This window comes from Tympanuchus pallidicinctus, unplaced genomic scaffold (genome assembly GCF_026119805.1).
Source record: "Tympanuchus pallidicinctus isolate F22 unplaced genomic scaffold, pur_lepc_1.0 scaffold8, whole genome shotgun sequence".
Classification (NCBI taxonomy): Eukaryota; Metazoa; Chordata; class Aves; order Galliformes; family Phasianidae; genus Tympanuchus; species Tympanuchus pallidicinctus.
Window position 1 is genome coordinate 30,435,466 of NW_026294802.1, and position 17,748 is coordinate 30,453,213.

Below are 17,748 nucleotides of genomic sequence, written 5' to 3' on the forward strand. Positions count from 1 at the left end.
TCTGTGTATTCTGCTGTGCAGAATAATAAAAAAGAATGCAAGAGATAAGCACTCCAGACTGCATAAGACTTGGACACTGGCCCAGAATTCAGGTCATAAGCAAAGACTCTCATAAGCAATGAATGGTGCCAGAGCAAACACTTTCATGCAACTGGCCTGCATTTGTCTGTCTAGCAAAAAATCAAATGATGGGTGTTTTTTTTTTTCCTTTGTACTGGCAATCAAGCAATACAAAAAGTTCAGTTAGTGGTAAGCAGCCTTACATTTTCCATCTTTTACTCACTTCCATAGCATATTGCTATATGCCAACATTCAAGCTTTAAATACCACTGTACTTAATGTACTCTGATGTGTTACCCTTAAATGTAGAAAGAAATGTTGTTGGGTTTTTTTTGTTTGTTTTGTTTTTAATTTCATACAAGCTCTCTGAAGGACAGCCAAAGAACCCTGAAGCCTTCTGGAGAAAAGCAGCTGGGATCCAGCCTGGCTGTAGTCTGATAAAAGGAGCTCCAAGGTCAGCCTGAAATGACACCTGAACTCTGAATATTCCCTGCAACCTGCAAAGAAGTCAAGGGATGAGTATTAGAGTGGGGTTGCCACACTTGAGCATGGAAAAATATTTTAACAACCTATCTATTATCAGCAACTGTCTTCAAACCCCACAGAAGAGCAGTCAAAACCTAGGGATTTACAGTTAATAATTACCCACAGTGTTTATGAATAGGCTTGCTTAACAGATGTCTGCTAAGTGGTATTACTAAGCATCATCTGAAAAATGATGTGCAACCAAGTTTGTTTTTTTTTGTGATCTCTTCAGCCTTTGGTGCCATGAAGAAAGAGATGTAAAGGAACACAAAATAATAAAGATTGATTGATTTTAGCTCAAAGCCAACTCAGTCAGTCCTGACATGAATGAAAACAAAACAGGCAGTAGAGGAGAAATGACCATAAAATAAATACAAGCAACAACAATAACAAAAATAACAAACACCTTTTCTTATATGTAAGCTGCTCTCGTTTAAGTGCTGCTATTTGTATAGCAGAGATTCATGGCTCCTACCCACCACCCAGCTTTCCTGCATTGCTTCAGAGCTCCCACCAACCTATCACCTGCAACGCTGCCCTACACCACCTCCTTCAGACACCAACCTTGCTGAGGTCAGCTGTCCAGAGCCTCGGTTCCATAAAAAGCCTCTGCTTCAATTCCAAACAGGAGCTCCCTGAGCCATCTTTCTTCCTTGCTCTCCAGCTGTCTGGCCTCCCTTCATCAGGGAGGCAGAGCCCCATACCTTCTCAGCCATACCTTCCCATACCACCTCAGCCCTCCGCATCACAAACCAGAGCACAGCCAACACTTGGCTTACAGTACTGCCAACATCCTCCACCTGCCCAGGCTCTCACAGATTCCTTGTTTTCCTAACCAACCTGCCAGAGCCCTCTGCAGTGCTGCACAGCTGTGGCAGCAAATCCCTTGCCAGCCTCCCCCCTTGCTGGTGTTGGCACGATGCACAGCAATGGGAGCAGAGGTCACACCAGCCAGCCAAAACCACACAAGTGGGCTCCAGGCTGCATCTACTCCAATGGTGTTGTCCCCTTTGTCCAGAGAGGATGTTTAACTCTTCACACGGCTACTGCAAGGAGTGAAGCTCACACACACACACACACACACTCCAATTCAGAGGCTGCTGATGGTCAGTGCTCCATTTCTCAGCTCTCAATAAAACACAAGGGCCTTCATAACTAACTCCTAGGGGATATTACTAATTGTCAGAACTAAAATTAATTGCATTTATGTCTAAGTTTCTATACCCTTCCTCTGTGACCCTCTGCATTATGTTTATCTACAGGCTGAGTTCTGAGACTGTTAGAAAACAGACAGCCCTCCAAATGCTCTCAGGACTCAGCAGTGTCAGACAGTGCTTGGTTCTCCTGTTCCTGGTGGTGGCACCCAGTCCAGTCACTGCCTACTTGTTTTAAACAAAGCACCTGGAGCAGATTCATGATTTTGTCGAAAGAACACCTAAGAGAGCAAGGAATAGAGAAGACATCTCCTGTCTAAAACAACCAAAGCAAGAGACTAGATCCAAGCTGTCAAATAATGAGGTATCACTTTGTGTATATTTTTAAACTCGGTATTTTCTTACACCGATAGCATGTACAGCTACAGTATTTCCCATGACCCTGACTATACTAGTTCTATTTTTCAACTCCAGTCTTGCCAGACAAAAAAAAAAAAAAAAAAAAGGAAAAGAAGGGTACAGTTGCCTTACAGTCTGATCAGAAGCTTACTGAGTGATGCTCTCCCTCTTTGAAATGAGCAAAATAAATGATTAAACAGTCAGGAGCCATTAGGCTCAAGTGTTTGTGGTTAATGAAAGATAGAAGGCTTACACAGCCAGCCTTCTCCCCTTTCCTTGGTCTAACACCCTACTGTCCTGTGGAGCTTCCACTTCCACAGCAGTAGATCCTTTTTCACCTGCATTTCTCTCATGTCTTTTACTCAGGTGAAGATACGTTTTCCTAGAGCAGTAGTAGCATCCAAAAAGCTGCCTATACTTGGGAAAATATTCCTAATTAATAGAGTCATAGAATGGCCTGGGTTGAAAAGGACCACAATGATCATCTAGTTTCAACCCCCTGCTATGTGCAGGGTCACCAACCAGCAGACCAGGCTGCCCAGAGCCACATCCAGCGTGGCCTTGAATGCCTCCAGGGATGGGGCATCCACAGCCTCCTTGGGCAACCTGTTCCAGTGTGCCACTACCCTCTGAGTAAAAAAACGTCCTCCTAATATCTAATCTAAACCTGCCCCATCTCAGGGGAGACATGCTATAACCAATAAAGTCCAATATACAACAGTTAAGTCATGGCACAAAGTTGATTTCTGTGATAATTACTAGAAGCAGACAGTTTCAGCACTAAGACTTGTTACAAACTAGCATGAAAATGATACTGATGATACATTCATCAAGTAGATTAATAAAGCCATGCCAACCTTCTCCCACTCCAGAACTGTCAAGCAAAGGAACCTCCCCACAGTTTTTAAAACACAGGAAATAGTGCTACGCAATTCTGGGCTGGCATGATATTTGAAATGTATTTTGACACATTTAAAACAGGGCCTTCAACCTTATCCTCTAAATGGATGAACTGGTCTATAAAGTCTGCTTTAGGGAACAATTAAGAGAGGAATCCAGAGCCACTGAAAATATGAAAAGCTAAAAATACACAAATACATTCATTTTTAGCATCAGAAATCTGGAAGTAAATCCAAGTTTACATTGCAGTCCTTTTCCGTTTCCTACTTTGTCACAGCCTAAAGCATAAGCAATTTTTCCCACTGAGTAAATTGTACTACTTTCTCCTTGCTTATCTCTTTTCATTATCTCCTATACATTTAGAACAAACTTTTCCATCTTCTGCTTACCCAAAGCATTTCTATTGAGCACGCAGTTAAGAAATCCATCCCAGCACTCCAAGGCACATCCTCCCTGCAATTTCTGCTGAGGCTCTTCCTCGGAGCAATCCCAAAGCACAGCTCTGCCAGGTAAGACAAGCCCAGATGGGGCTTCCTGAGGTCCCACCCTCCCCACCTGTGCATTCCTTCAGCCACTTGCACCAACACAGCTCCTCGTGCAGCCACACAGCAAGCAGGTTCAAGGAATGGGTCTGCCTTAAAACTAACTTAATTAAACTAACGCTGCAGTGAAACCACACCCTCTGCTCAAGTGATGGCAACCATGCTCTAAAATAACCCTAGACCTGTCACATTTGCATTTTAGATGCATTGCCAAGATGTTACAGGACACAATCAACAGAAGTAGGATGAATTTCTTTCCAGTAGGATGAAATTCCTTCCAGTACTTGAAGGCAGCATATAAACAGGAGGGAGAGCAGCTGTTTACATGCACTGATAATGATAGGACAAGGGAGAATGGTTTTAAACTGAGACACGGGAGGCTTAGGTTAGATATTAGGAGGAAATTTTTCACTCAGAAGGTGGTGACACACTGGAACAGGTTGCCCAAGGAGGCTGTGGATGCCCCATCCCTGGAGGCATTCAAGGCCAGGCTGGATGTGGCTCTGGGCAGCCTAGTCTGCTGGTTGGTGACCTTGGACATAGCAGGGAGGTTGAAACTCGATGATCATTGTGGTCCTTTTCAACCCAGGCCATTCTATGATTCTATGAATTGCTCCCTAATAACACTTCTATCCTGTCAGACATCATTTGTTCTCAGTTCATGGGATGAGTCTTGGGGAACGGATAACTGGCAGAGCTCAGCCCCCTCTACAAAATGTCCAAACAAGAAGAGTATCCCAAGAGCTGCACATCAGGCTTGTGCTCTGACCTTGGGTACGTCTTGATAACCAGCTTACCTCTAATTTGCCAAGTTTTTACCAAAACATTTTGTATACATACACTTCAACAAAAGTGGAGATGATGGTGAAGATAAGAATTTGAAAGAAAAAGCTATATACTGAACTACAGATAACCCATGCTGACCAGCATAAGAGTCAGAAGACTTTGTAAGAATGCATTGTAAGTCATAAAACCCCACAGTGTGAAGAACAAAGAGGGAACAGAGCAAGTGCTACTCAGGGAAGTACATCTTCATACATGTTTGAAAGAAAATAGAAGCTAATTCCAGTTCAAAGTTTCAGTAGGGCATCACCACAATATTTCAAATGTTTTTGCTTACCTTTTAAGCACTGGGAACAATCAGGTCGAAGTGCTGCATCCCTCTGGGAAAGCAGCACTGAGAGGATAGAGGAAGAGAGAGAAAGATTATCTGGAAATACCTAAAATAACAGTTCCTTCCCAAACTCAGGGAACAGCACTGTAGTTCTATGACTGCACTTACTACACTGTAATGCTTCATGCCCACACAGTAACGAAATGCCAGTGCTACTACCAACAACAGTACTGTTATAATTCTTCAAATAATTAACACTGCTCTGCTGTCTCTTGTACTCTTGTCTCAGTAACTACCGAATGTGAAACACTTGGAGAAAGTTGTTTGTTTTTTTGGTTTTTTTTTCCTCCTCTGTCTTCTACATCCATCTCTCAAGATGAAAACATACGGATTATTACTTAAGTAAGGTGTTAAATCCAGGCACGTATCACAGAGCACCTACCCACAATTCTCCATAAAACGTGCTCACAACTATACGTATAGCGCTGCAAAAGCTGTGTTACACATCATGAGATTTTTCTGACATACGCCACAAAGGCTTTTAAGCAAGCTCATTTTAATACACAACCCTGATTCAATTTTGAGGCAAGGGGGAAAGCAAGAGTGGCATACCAACACGCTTAAAGATGCGTTTCACCAAGCTGCTTCAAGAGCAGTTTCAAGTTATGAATCACAAAGAAGTTTGCCATGAACTTTTGAGTGTTACAGGAAATATCACCAGGTTTATTGGCTATTTCTGTTTCTACAGAGCATGCCATTTTGTCATCTTAAGAGGCAAACGCCTCTTAATGGTCTATTATCTTCACAATTCAAAGCTACATCTTCATATTCCGGCGGTAACTGGAACTTCAAAAACGCCTCAGGGAAGAAATCAGCAAGCTATTAAAACTAAATATGCTTTGAAGAACACTTGGGGTCTGTTTTAGTGGGTGGAGAAAAATGTTGCTTTTAATTTTTTTTTTTAATTAAATCAGCTGTGAGTTTTAAAGTTCAGAGAATCAGAAACTGCTTTGATGTTCCACTTCACATAATACCAACCTTGTAGTGCAGTATAAACAATCATGTTCCCACATCTTGAGATAAGCCTCCTGTCATGTGAACATGCAACTGAATCGACAGCAGCTGCCAACTTAGACAAACCCATCAATTCTATCCATAAAACAAAATAACTTGTGTTATTATTAATCGTACCTCTATGCTCTAATAAATATATTTCCATGACCAGGCAGATGCATGCTGTAAGTAGAAGACAGAAATATATTAAAGGCATTTTGCAATTTCTGATCCATTGGAAACGTTTGTGACTTACTTAAACCCCTTGCTAGTCCTGCTAAGGCATCTTAACACCTCTGTTTTGGAGAAGCAATGGAACACATGGGTATCTGAAACACTCGGATATCTGAAACACTCAAACTCTTGCTATGATCACCATGCTAAGGGTCTTTGCCAGGACAGTCCCTGAAGCTGCTGAAGGGGAATGACTCTTTCCAGAGTGCCCATTATGAGAAAAATGAAGTTTACCTTAGAACTCAACTCAGCAGATCCAACACTGCTCCAAAGAGGCTTTCAGGCTGCCACTGCTGCCATTAGTACACTCAGCACTGGCAGCTGAAGAACAAACCAAGCGATGGGAGCAAGCCAGAACAGCAGTGTGCTGCCAAGAGCTTCAGTCACTGAAAACCCAGCTCAGGAGCACAGGTGAGCGCAAAGCATCTGGTGACAAAGCACAGGATTAGCCTCCCAAGGAACCTCCTTGTGATTCCATGATCAAAGAGAAGTTAAACTGATTTGCATTTGCACCACCTGCTATGTTTCGCAAGAACCTTGCTTGATTTCTGACAGCTGGACATTTCTGTACTGTTATTGTTTAACAGACACCTTCATTCTCATTCACAACTTGAGAAATGTGTAAACCAGGCATCACTTTCCCTATATGCTATAACAAATGGGCTGTCATAATGTCAAGGCACTGACCATCGCCCTATGATTTAATAGACAAAAGAGGAAATCCTGATGCAATGCGCTCCCAGCAGCCAAGCCACTTCATATTTGACATCCATTGACCTATGAAGTGTTACTGGGTTTTCTTTTCACCTGAATATCTGACGTTTAGCAAGGACAATGTTGTGCATGCTGTGACAAGGGCTTAAGGCAGAAGAACTGCCCATTCTGTGTGCTGGCTAATTAGCACTCAGCCTAATGCACAATTTAAACTCTCACAGAGCTAAGTACATCAGCTGTCTGCTTCATTTTACAGAAGATCAAGGATTTGGAACCAGGGTGACTAAAAACTTCAGATCTCACAGCCAAATCCACCTTGAGAAGTCCCTCTGCACACAGGCTTAAGGTAGTGGTAAGGGCACACCCTGGTTTTTCTTTCTTTTTTTAATTGCTTACACAGTCTAGGTAGATTCTTCATGAAAAAAAAATGCAACTGTGGTATAGAATTTAAAATCTTGCAGAAAACATTCTTCAGTCCACTTTGATTAAAAGATGGTGGTTCCGTATCAGTTGTGTTTTACATTTTATTCATTTTAAGACACTGTAAAATACCTTCTACACACATCAGGGCCTGACAGGAGTTCAGCAGAGTGGATAACATGGTCAGCTGAACACTAATACCTTTTTTCAAATTCTGTGAAAACAGACTTGTTCCCATGAAGGCCAAGTCAACCCCCAAAGCAATATTTTGCAGCTTAGATGGGTATGTTGAGAGAAGGTATTTACATTTGTCAGCAATTCTGGTACAAACCACAGCAGTGCAAGCTAGTCTTACACTAAAAGAAGAGAAAGTAATGTGTATCCCAGAGAATAAAACAGTTTCCCACATGGCCAGGACCCCAAAGAACAAAAGAAAATACCACTGCATTATGTAGAGGAATATTTTTTTTATACTGTCAGTCATGGAGCCCTTAGAAATAAACTTAGGGAAGGCAACTCTTTATGCACTTAATTCAATGAGAATAGAAAATGCAGCTGAAAATAATGTGGTGGCCTACTTCAGAGGTGTATCGGACCATATCCAGAAGCTCAGACCACCGTAGGTACATACATTAGTGTCCTACCACTTTGGTGAACCAAAAAATAGCTAAAGCAATTCAATGGTATCGTAAGAGTCGCTTTCTCATGGAAATAATTAAATCATGTTGACAAATACAAAAAGAAATTCCAGACTGAACTCCAGAGTGGTGCAACTACATGAAAATGTCTTTTCCAGCTACTGTGAACCCATCCCCTCCGGTGCTGAGATCCACTTAACAGCTCTCTAGCAGCAGTTAAATGGTTTTCATTACAGAAAGAGTTGATTAGGACTCCTGCCATTAGTCATCATCCTACACTGCATATTCTTTGAAAGGAAAAAAGGTGTATTCTTAATTCAAGAATTTGAGGGCCCACTGAACATCACATCAGGCACTTTGATTATTTTAACCCAGCCTGATAACCGATGCAAAAACTAGAAACTTCTTTCCATTAGATTTCACACCAAAATCAGCTCACAAAGCCTTACATTTTTAAGTATTTTACAGTTACAAGGCTACATTTTATGTAGACACTGTTAAGTGATGCTCTGCTAAATCAGGCTCTGTGCAAGCTGGGAATATCATGACACAACGAAATATTAAGTCCTCCTTCATAAGGCAGAGTACTTTTCTGCAGATTACATGGCAGTCTGACTACTGCTCATACCAGGTCATCTGCACAGGTGATTCTCCCATGTGTGTTTGGGATTCTTCTGATGCCAGCCTTTGTGAATGGCACATGAGGCAGCAACTGCTTTAAGCGTCAACTTTTGATTGAACAGCCCATTTCTGTCCAGGACACAAGACATCGCTCCCACGTGCACAAATGTGAACAGAGAGAACAGACTTTCTTTTATGCTTCTGTTGGAAAGCAGTGGGGAGAGCATTTCTAAGGTAAGAACGCATGCAGAGTGACAGAACAAGGGACTGACTATGCCTGCGCTGCCAGAGGACTGGTTCCTGAAGCTGGCCATGGCACAGACTGCTGAGTTCTCCAGGCACAGCCCAGGTTACCCACCACATGTACTTCTTGCTACTATCAGCAAGCTAACCAGAGCCACACATGAAAATAAATTTCATACAGGGTAACATAAGATGCCTGTCTATGCCTACGCTACAGAATCTTTGCACACAATAACTTATTAAAAATCGTAATACTGAATGCAAACTGCATCTGTCACACACACGCAAAAAAGCTGCACTGACTTCACGCTGATCTCAGTGGCACTGAACACTGAAGTTCCTCATTTCAGACACCAGGACAAACAACGCAGGTCAATTCTCCCAATATACAACATGCCATCACCATATTTGTAATCTTTTACGCAGTGCCGAAGAATATGCCAGTTCCTGCAGACATCAGCTCTGAGAGTTACACTGAAATACCTGGTGCAGTTGTTTACACAGCTTTCCCAGATGCTTCTCAAATGAACCATGAAGATGCTTTGCAATTAAATTATTATCTCAGAGCAACAACAAAACAACCCTCATAATCTTAGCTGATATATCTGTAAGTGAACATACTAAATCAAGCCACCTGTGGACCAAACAGCAAGATCTTCAATTTTGTTCCCGGTGAGCAGAAATCTTCAGCAGAGAGCAAGGAAGAAAAATCATTATCTAAATAAAACTTCTAAACTAAACTCTCCCATGTTGGCAGGCTATCATGATCCGAGGCACAACTATGCACAGGAAGTGGCTGAGAGGAAGCTCTCTACAAAATAGGTTACAATCCATCAATAGAAGTGTTCAGATACTTCTGCACTATTAACCAATACAACCTGTCCCAAAAGGGACAAGCCAAATCATGACCACATCTGCTTTTTTGGAAATAAGATTAAACATTTACTTAGCTATTAAACAAATACTACCTTCAGCCAGAGCAGAATTTGATCTTCAGTTTTTGTTATTACTGATCTGGCTTTAAAAAGATCACATGGATCGGATGCCACAAACATAAAGTACAGTGACTGTACTGTGCAGAAATGTACAGCATGGCTAGACTGTACCTGCACACACCTGGGGATGAAGTACAAGACAGAAAACAATAAATGCAATCCTAATTAGGGACAAGAGGGATGACTATAAAAGATTACAGACCATAAACTTACTTTGTAATTTGTTCCTGCATGTACAGCCAATGATTTTCTACTCTGCTATTGTATATAATTTCTAAAAGAAACGCAGACACCATTTTCCACAATTACTTCACATGGAATCGTCAGAATTTCCTAGATGAAGAGTGAGACTGAGAAGCCATCAGCAGCACACGGTAAGTGATCCCACGTGAGCAGCACTGCCACCTGAGGCTTCCTCAACTGCTGCCCTATGCAGCACAGCAAACATACCTCCGTGTAAGGGAGCACAAATTCCACTCCAACACACACACAGATTAATAACTCGAAAATGATCTTAATTGCTACATAAATCACACGTGGCTACTTCACACAGCCAAATATATGTCCACAAAGGAAGTACTCTCCTCGAAACTGACTGCAGTATTTCATCAGCCTTGCAAAAGAGCAAGTACAACAAAAAACAAAAACCACCAAAAAACCAAAAGGGACAATTACTCATCCCAAGTCAATTTGTACCTGCCTACAGTACTGTGTGCTTCGTTACAGGCACCTACACAAATGCAAACCCGTGACAGTACAAGCAGGGCTCAAACTGCACTGGATAAAAGCATGCTGAACCAGCTTCAGTCACACCAGGGTGTTCCCTTCAAGTCTGTGGGATGCACTGGTTTTAGGACTTTCCTGAATGCTGTTCTCAAAATGTACAGAATGATCTCACTTTCTGAGAGCAGAAATATGAAATACATATATATTGTGTGTGTATTCTATAAATCTATAACATTAAATAATATATAGTCGTAGAATAACCTCAGCTGGAAGGAACCCACGTGGATCACTGACTCCAACTCCAGCTCCATGCAGCATCATTCAAAACTAAACCCCCATGTCTGAGAACATGGTCCAAACGCTCCTTGAGCTCCAGCATTCAGCGCCGTGCCCACTGCCTCGGGCAGCCCGTTCCATGCCCACCACCCTTGGATGCAGACCCTGTCCCCAACCCAGCTGCCCTCCCCTGACAGCCCCATGCCGTTCCCTTGGCCCTGTCACTGTCACACAGAGCTCAGCGCTGCCCTCCGCTCCCTGTGAGGAGCTGCAGCCGCCATCAGGCCTCCCCTCAGCTTCTCCGCTCAGCGCTGAGCACACCAAGGAACCTCAGCCACTCCTCATATACCTTGCTTTCCAGACCCTTCTCCATCTTAGTAGCCCTATTTTAAAACCATGTATTTAAAAACCATCCTGATCCATCTTTCCTTTTTTTCCAGTTTCCCTAGTAGAAACTGGGAGATCCACAGTGGCCGACTGGAAGGCTGCTTTTGATCTGAAGTACACATCTAACTGTGACAAGCTGCAATAAATACACCGAATAATAAACACTGCATGTACAGATAAATGCATCCACGCACACAAACCACCACGGTATCTATCTGGGAGGAAGAGCACGCAGTGCACAGCTCTGGCCTGATGGGTACATGCTGCTGAAGTCAGCAGAGACAGCTGCCTGTCTGTAAGAGGAGAGCTTAACTACAGAGATCCATCACTCTGATTTATCCCTTCCTGACACTTACATTGCTTGGCTTCGTTTACAAGGTTATTGTCACTGGCAAACGCTGCATTACAGATCTATTGCTTCATTTAAAATCCTCTGTTAATCGGTTTACTAAGGACTGTTAATCCAACGCTGCTGCCGCTGGCATTTCACACAAGGGACAAAATGCAGTATTGATTTTTACTTCATTTATCTTCATATTTTTGCTCTTGGCCATGGCTAAATATTAGTCAGCAAGAATCTCTTCCAAAATGGTATTCTGATATCTTCTCATATCCTTGTCACAGGTCTGTAGTTGAAATAAGAAATGATGAAAACAAGTTACCAGATCCTCTCCTTCCTTTCAAATCATTGTTGGTTGGTTGCTTTATAAATCTACTTACTGCATGCAGATGATGCTGAGCTCAGTTGCTCTGCAGCACATTTTCCTGTATTCACCAGCCTCCTCAACTTAAACAGAACTCCTTGCATCTTGTACATCTGCTCATACATCTAAACAAGTCTCAATTTAAACATTCCAATCCATAAGGTATACAGGTCCTGATGCTTTCTGACATCTGGCAGCTTTAAATTGCAGCAGTTCTGCCCTTCTGCACTCAAAGTCTCATTTTTATCCCAAACTCAGTTACGTTACCAGAACTCCAATCTCAAAACACCTATACAGAGCTACTGTGCCCCAGAGCTCAAGCAGGTGAACAAAGGCCAATCTTGACAAAGAAATGACCAAAAAAAAATAAATAATAATCTAGTGTTTATCTGGTGATATTCCAACAAACATCAACAACTGAGCCAGCAGCCCACTGCTGGTGAACCAAAATCGTACGTTAACACAGAAACACTGCCCAAGATATATCTTGTACTGTGTGAATATAATAGACTAAAGGAAAAAAAGAAAGAGTAGACACCCAGTCTGAACAGTACCTGCAGTGCTGCTGTACTGAGGACACTGAGATGGCTGAACTCAAGAGATGTTTCAGTGACTTTAACTCCTCCTGGGACAGAACATAAACCTTGCTTCTTAATTTTTGTGCATTAGTAGTTCCCCACTTCATACCTAAAAACAGTACATGTTTTAGGGAAGTCTTCAAAACATAAATTAATGACTATACAAGCCAACTGTGCTGATAAACCAATGCACAGCGATCAGCGTTCCTTGGCGCAAAGCACATAAATCCCCTCTCACCTCCAGAGGCTGTCAGACGTTGGTAAGTGGCTTGGGGCTCCGCTGGGAACAGCCCTGCTCTGCTGAGCTCCTTAAGGCACAGACACGGTGTCAGCCACTCATATAGTGGGACAAAGCACAAGAGAGTGAAACGAGGACTGCTGGTTTATCCTGACACTGACCAAGCCTTAAAACAGGCACAGACTCCATGCTCCTGGTTCCTTCAAGTCTTAACTTTCAAGTGTTCTAGCTGTGACAATGTTTATCCCATAATATTCACCGACTGTCAAATGGATTAAAAAAAAAAAAAAAAAAAAAAAAAGAATGAGACTGGATATTTTTAGCTTTATTTTTTAAATAAGCTTCACGACTGCACGTCAAACACAAATCTAACCTCTTCGGCTCCAAACGGAGCCTATAATTAGAAACCTCATTTGTTCTGGTCGTCAGGAGAGCTGTTTTCTCTGGGGAATGTTGTGGAAAGGAAACCCGGGAAGGGCTGTAAGAACCAAACAACATGGAACTTCTTAATAACGGACACTGCTAGCACAGAACCATGCCAACTACACTTGAGTAGTTACAAACAGCACTGTACCCCAAGAAACTGCTTTCTTCCAAAATAAAGCGCTTTTGTCTCTCTTCTTACTGAAATGCCAGAAGCCACTGTGCAAACTCATGTGGAATAGATACAAAAGGGTTTCTGCACCCAGAAGTATGTTTTTCACATGGATGCCAGCTCATCCACGGAAAACAAAGACACCAATCTTCTGCACTGGTAGCAGAGCAAGACGGTCACCTCACTGGGATGAGCCTTTCAGCCACTGCCTTTTGCCTCTCCTCTGCAAGGCTCCTCTGCTCTCTTACATCCGGCTTCCATTTCCAGCTTTCTTTATACTAACTTCCTCTCCCACCCTCATTGCCACACCTGCAAATTCCACTGAAACACAGAGGGGAGGGAGAGAACAACAACGGTGTGGCAGGGTAGCACCCCAAAAGGCTGAGCCCCAAGAAGTTGGGCTCCTGACACAGCGCAGGGTCAGGATGCCCAGGAGGTGGACCTCAAATGGGGAATGACAGCACTGAGCACAAGGCAGTCAGCACAGATTGAGGAGCAGCAGGAAGGTGCGTGCAACTGCATTTTTCTTGCTAACATCTCTAGAGAGCACTGGGTGAAATAGTAAAAAAACAGCATAAACAATAAAAGTTCTTCTTTTCTTCTTAGAGAGAACAGCAGCATTCAAAAGTCAAACTTTGTACCTACATGATATTTTACACAGCACTTCCAGAATTCAGCCATTCTGTGCACACACCACTCAGCACTCAGATGCCGAATGTAAGATTTGCTCTTTCCTAACAACCAGGAGCCCATGACCTGCACAGCACTGCCTGTTCCTGGAGCAGAACTTCCCCAGAAGCAGCCTCCTGTGTAAGAGACATATCTCATCGGGGGATTCCCTGGGTACCTGCAGCCTCCCAGTGGGAGGATGGCTGGGAACTAATCCACAGCAGCACTCAAAAACCACCACCCCCCAAAGCTGTGTGAGAAAGGAGGAGGGGATTGGCGAGGATTTACATCAACACTGCTAGGAGTGGGAGAGCATGTGGAAGTGGCCTGTGGAAGTGCAGGAATGCAGGCAGGAAGATGCACTTCCCTGGACATATGGCCAGGCGTGCAGGAGCAGGCAGGACTGTTTTCACTTTTCCTGAAAAGATGGGGGTGGGAGGGATGAAACAGGGAGAGAAAGGGGTCAGCTTTCAAAAGTTTGCAAAACATCTTCTTTTGGTATTTTCTCTGGAGGGAGTGGACGATTTCCAAAGGCTTGATCATACAGAAGCACGGGTCTGATCTTGCTGCAGCTTTTGCGCATGGGTAATTTCACCTCACATGAGCAGTCACACTGGCACGACAAAAATATTTACAGTTCCTCCTTTTTCATTTAGTAAATGAGTCACTGTGAGCACAAAAAAGGGCCATGTTCAGTTTAATCCGGTTGAAAAAATTTGCTCGTATTTGGGTGACACAGATCCAGGTTTGAGATCTTTCAGCTTCAAGTCTGCATCTTTAATTGAACAAAGCTACAAATGCTGGATTGCCAACCTTCATTTCTCCTGCAAAAAAAGAGGGTTGGTAGCCCACTGCACTGCCTATACAGCAGAATTCAATAAGACTGAAAAAATGAGCTGAACACCTCAGCCCCAAAACACCCCACTGCCTGCAACACTCCGTAATGATTTTAATGCTTCAGGTTTTTAAAAGCGGTAGAAAGGAAGAGACAAATCTTTCCACATCGTGCAGAAGATTTGGCAAAGCCCAAAGACACTATTACTGAACTCTTATATCAGAATTGGTATCAATCCATTTACCCTGTCTCAGCCATAGAAACTGAGATACGTAAGTCCATTCCTCTCCATTAAATGGAAGGCAAAAATTCACACAGCTACTTTATTTCCATTTTTCCTTCTTTTCTTTGGACATGCATACAAAACAAGATCAAGAGCTACCACTGGGTAGTTCTGCAGGCATGGCACACCGTGAGCTCCAAGTTGTAACCAATCTTTTCACTGTGAGTACAGGAGAAAGGAGGAGTTAAGACAAGAATAAAAGTAATTGCCACCACTTTGTCTTAAGCAACAGTAAAAAAAATACCCTGCAAAACTTAGCATCTGTATAGTTGAGAAAGACACAGAAACAATAACTAATAGCTCCACTCTTTCCCCTTTGCTCAAGGGGACATTGTATGCATTTTTTGACTAAACCTCAAATACAAACCAAAAGTAACATCCTCATACATACAAAGAGTCTTATTATGATTGTTATTGCTGGAAGGGGAAACTCACTCTTACTGGCCACATGACTGTTGAAATCTACATTCAGCATTGTTTGGGGATTTTTTTTCTTTCTCTCTAACTCATTAGACACAGTGCAGCTGGCAATAACTTTATAACTAGAAACATTTAGCTGAGTGTTTCTGATGCTGCAGAGTCAGCAATACAGATGAATTTGTTCCATGCCACCCAATGCATACTTAAACACACACCCTGCAGCATCTCACCACAACACTCTTTGGGGAAACACTACCAGACCAGAATATCAAATTTTTGTTTTTCCTTCACCCCTTGATTGAGAACATTAACATCACACACAGCGATTTACATGTTTGCACAATCCACCACTTACTTAACAAGTACTTGCTAAGACAACTCATGCAGCAGCATTACAAAGCAAAGGAACAAGCATGTTTTTAGGACCTGAATCAAGACCTGGGGCCTCTCACATCCCATTATACAGCAACCACCCACAGTCTGGCAGCACTGAGGTATGTGTTCACACAGCACTGTGACACTGCAATCTTCTGCAAGGGACACCTTAACGCAGCCTTTCACTACTTACAGTAGGGTGATAAGAAAGAAACTTCTTACAAGGGCATGGAGCAATAGGACAACGGGTAATAGCTTTAAACTGAAAGAGTTGGTCTAGATATGATGAAAAAATTCTTTACTCAGAGGGCAATGAGGCTCTGGCACAGGCTGCCCAGAGATGTGAATGCCCCAACCATAGAGGTGTTCAAGAGCAGGCTGGGTGGAGCTTTGGGCAACCTGGTAAAATGGGAGACGTCCCTGCCCATGGCAGGGGATTGGAACAGGGTGGGCTTCAAGGCCCCTTCCAACCCAAGTCATTCTCTGCTTCATATGGGCCAGGTGGCAGCCAACTCCAGCCAAGCAGGTTAGATAAAGTTCAAGGACACTCAGCAGGACCTGCCAGCTTTCAGAGTCACTGGAATTCACAGGAAGCTGAAACTCAACGTGGATGAGAAAGAGATGACCTCTCAGGAAGGGAACCACAAGCAGCACCCTGGGGAGGCAGCAATGACATGGTGAAATCCTGGTCTCAGGATATCTGCACAAGGAGCAGATACGGAGCACCTAGGCTCAGGTGTAGGCAGAGGGTGTGCCCAGGCACCCTGCCAAACTCTGTGAAGGAAACCAAAGCTCAAGAAAACTCCGTGCACTTCCTCAAACGGGAGCAGGAGTTTCCTGAGGGGTGGTTACAGGGCTCAAAATTTAAGTCAGTCACAAATGAGGAATAAGTTGTGGAACCTTGGAGAAACAGGAACCAAGTTTGGCTTCCGCAGCACGTAACCTAGGGGAAGGGCTGTGGGCAACCACGACTCTTGATAAGCCCCACAGATTGATCAGAGGGCACCAGGCTCAGCCAATTCCCTAGCTGAGTGGCCACGCAGCAGGGAAAACACAGCAGGAGTTGTACAAACACTGACCAGAGGTCTGAGCAAGCAGTAGGAGCAAGGCAAGGGGAGCCAGCATATGGAAAACTGACTCATCAGCTTCCAAGGATAAAGCCATGCTTAGAAAGAAAAACGTTGCGCTTCAGAAAAGACAAACGAGAGGGGCTGGGCTGCTTCAGCTAAAGGAGCAGAGCGTTTGCCTCGCTGTGCTGACAAGAACCGGAGGTTCTGCTCTCCAGAAGGGAGTTTTGCTTGGCTGCCCGAGTTCCCCAGCACTTCTTGCCCTGCGCTGCCTAAATCCTTCTTAGAGGTGGGCATTTTAGCGCTGACTACGAAGGGCTCGGGTTTTTTGTTGTTCTTAATCAGCTCTTCACTTCAAAGTCCTCTTACAGCCGATCTCCGCCGAGCACTTCGAGCACTTCAACCACTCCACCGCGGCCGAGGGCCCTTCCCTGCCGCCCGGACGGCAGCCAGGCTGCCACGCACCGCACTCAGCGCCGACACGACGCGCACGGCCCGCCGGTTACTCGCCACCGTTTAACCCCATCCCCAGCCCGCCCGTTCAGCCCTTCAGGAGCGATTTCAGAGGCTGCAGCCCGCCGCCTGCGGGACCCCAGAGCAGGCGGGGGAGCGCCGAGGCGCGGCGCCCCTTCGGAGAGCGGCGGACACGTGGAGCGCGAGCCGGGCCCCGAGCCGGCGCTCGGCACTTACTTGCGGGGCGGCGCGGGTCTTGCCCGGCGGCCTCCTGAAGAAGGAGGTGCGGGCGGTGAAGAAGTACTCCTCGGAGTCCTCCTCCTCCAGGCTGCTGTAGCCGCTGCTCATGCTGCTGGTCCAGGTCATCGGCGACTCCTAGTGCTGCTGTCGCTACGGGAGGGGCCCGGCGGCGGAGAGCTCCGTCCCGGCCGCCGCATGGGGCCCCGCCGCGGCCGCTCCTCTCCCAGCGCCGCCGGGCCCGGGGCGCGGGAGGAGGAGGAGAAGGAGGAGAAGGAGGAGGAGCCGCTCTC

The 17,748-nt window shown here is 44.3% G+C and overlaps 1 protein-coding gene across 2 annotated transcripts in view; it reads right to left on the reverse strand.

The window, feature by feature from the left end:
* RASSF3 (Ras association domain family member 3) overlaps window positions 1-17,748 on the reverse strand; it is a 72,606-nt gene that overhangs the window by 32,116 nt on the left and 22,742 nt on the right. Inside the window, exon 1 of one of the 2 annotated variants that reach the window (XM_052669470.1) lies at window positions 17,456-17,713. The exons of the other annotated variant lie outside the window; for it this stretch is intronic. Within the exon in view, the coding sequence (XP_052525430.1) occupies window positions 17,456-17,584 (129 nt within the window). The 5' untranslated portion in view covers window positions 17,585-17,713. Of the gene's footprint in view, window positions 1-17,455; window positions 17,714-17,748 lie in introns of those variants that run through there. 2 annotated transcript variants of the gene reach the window in all.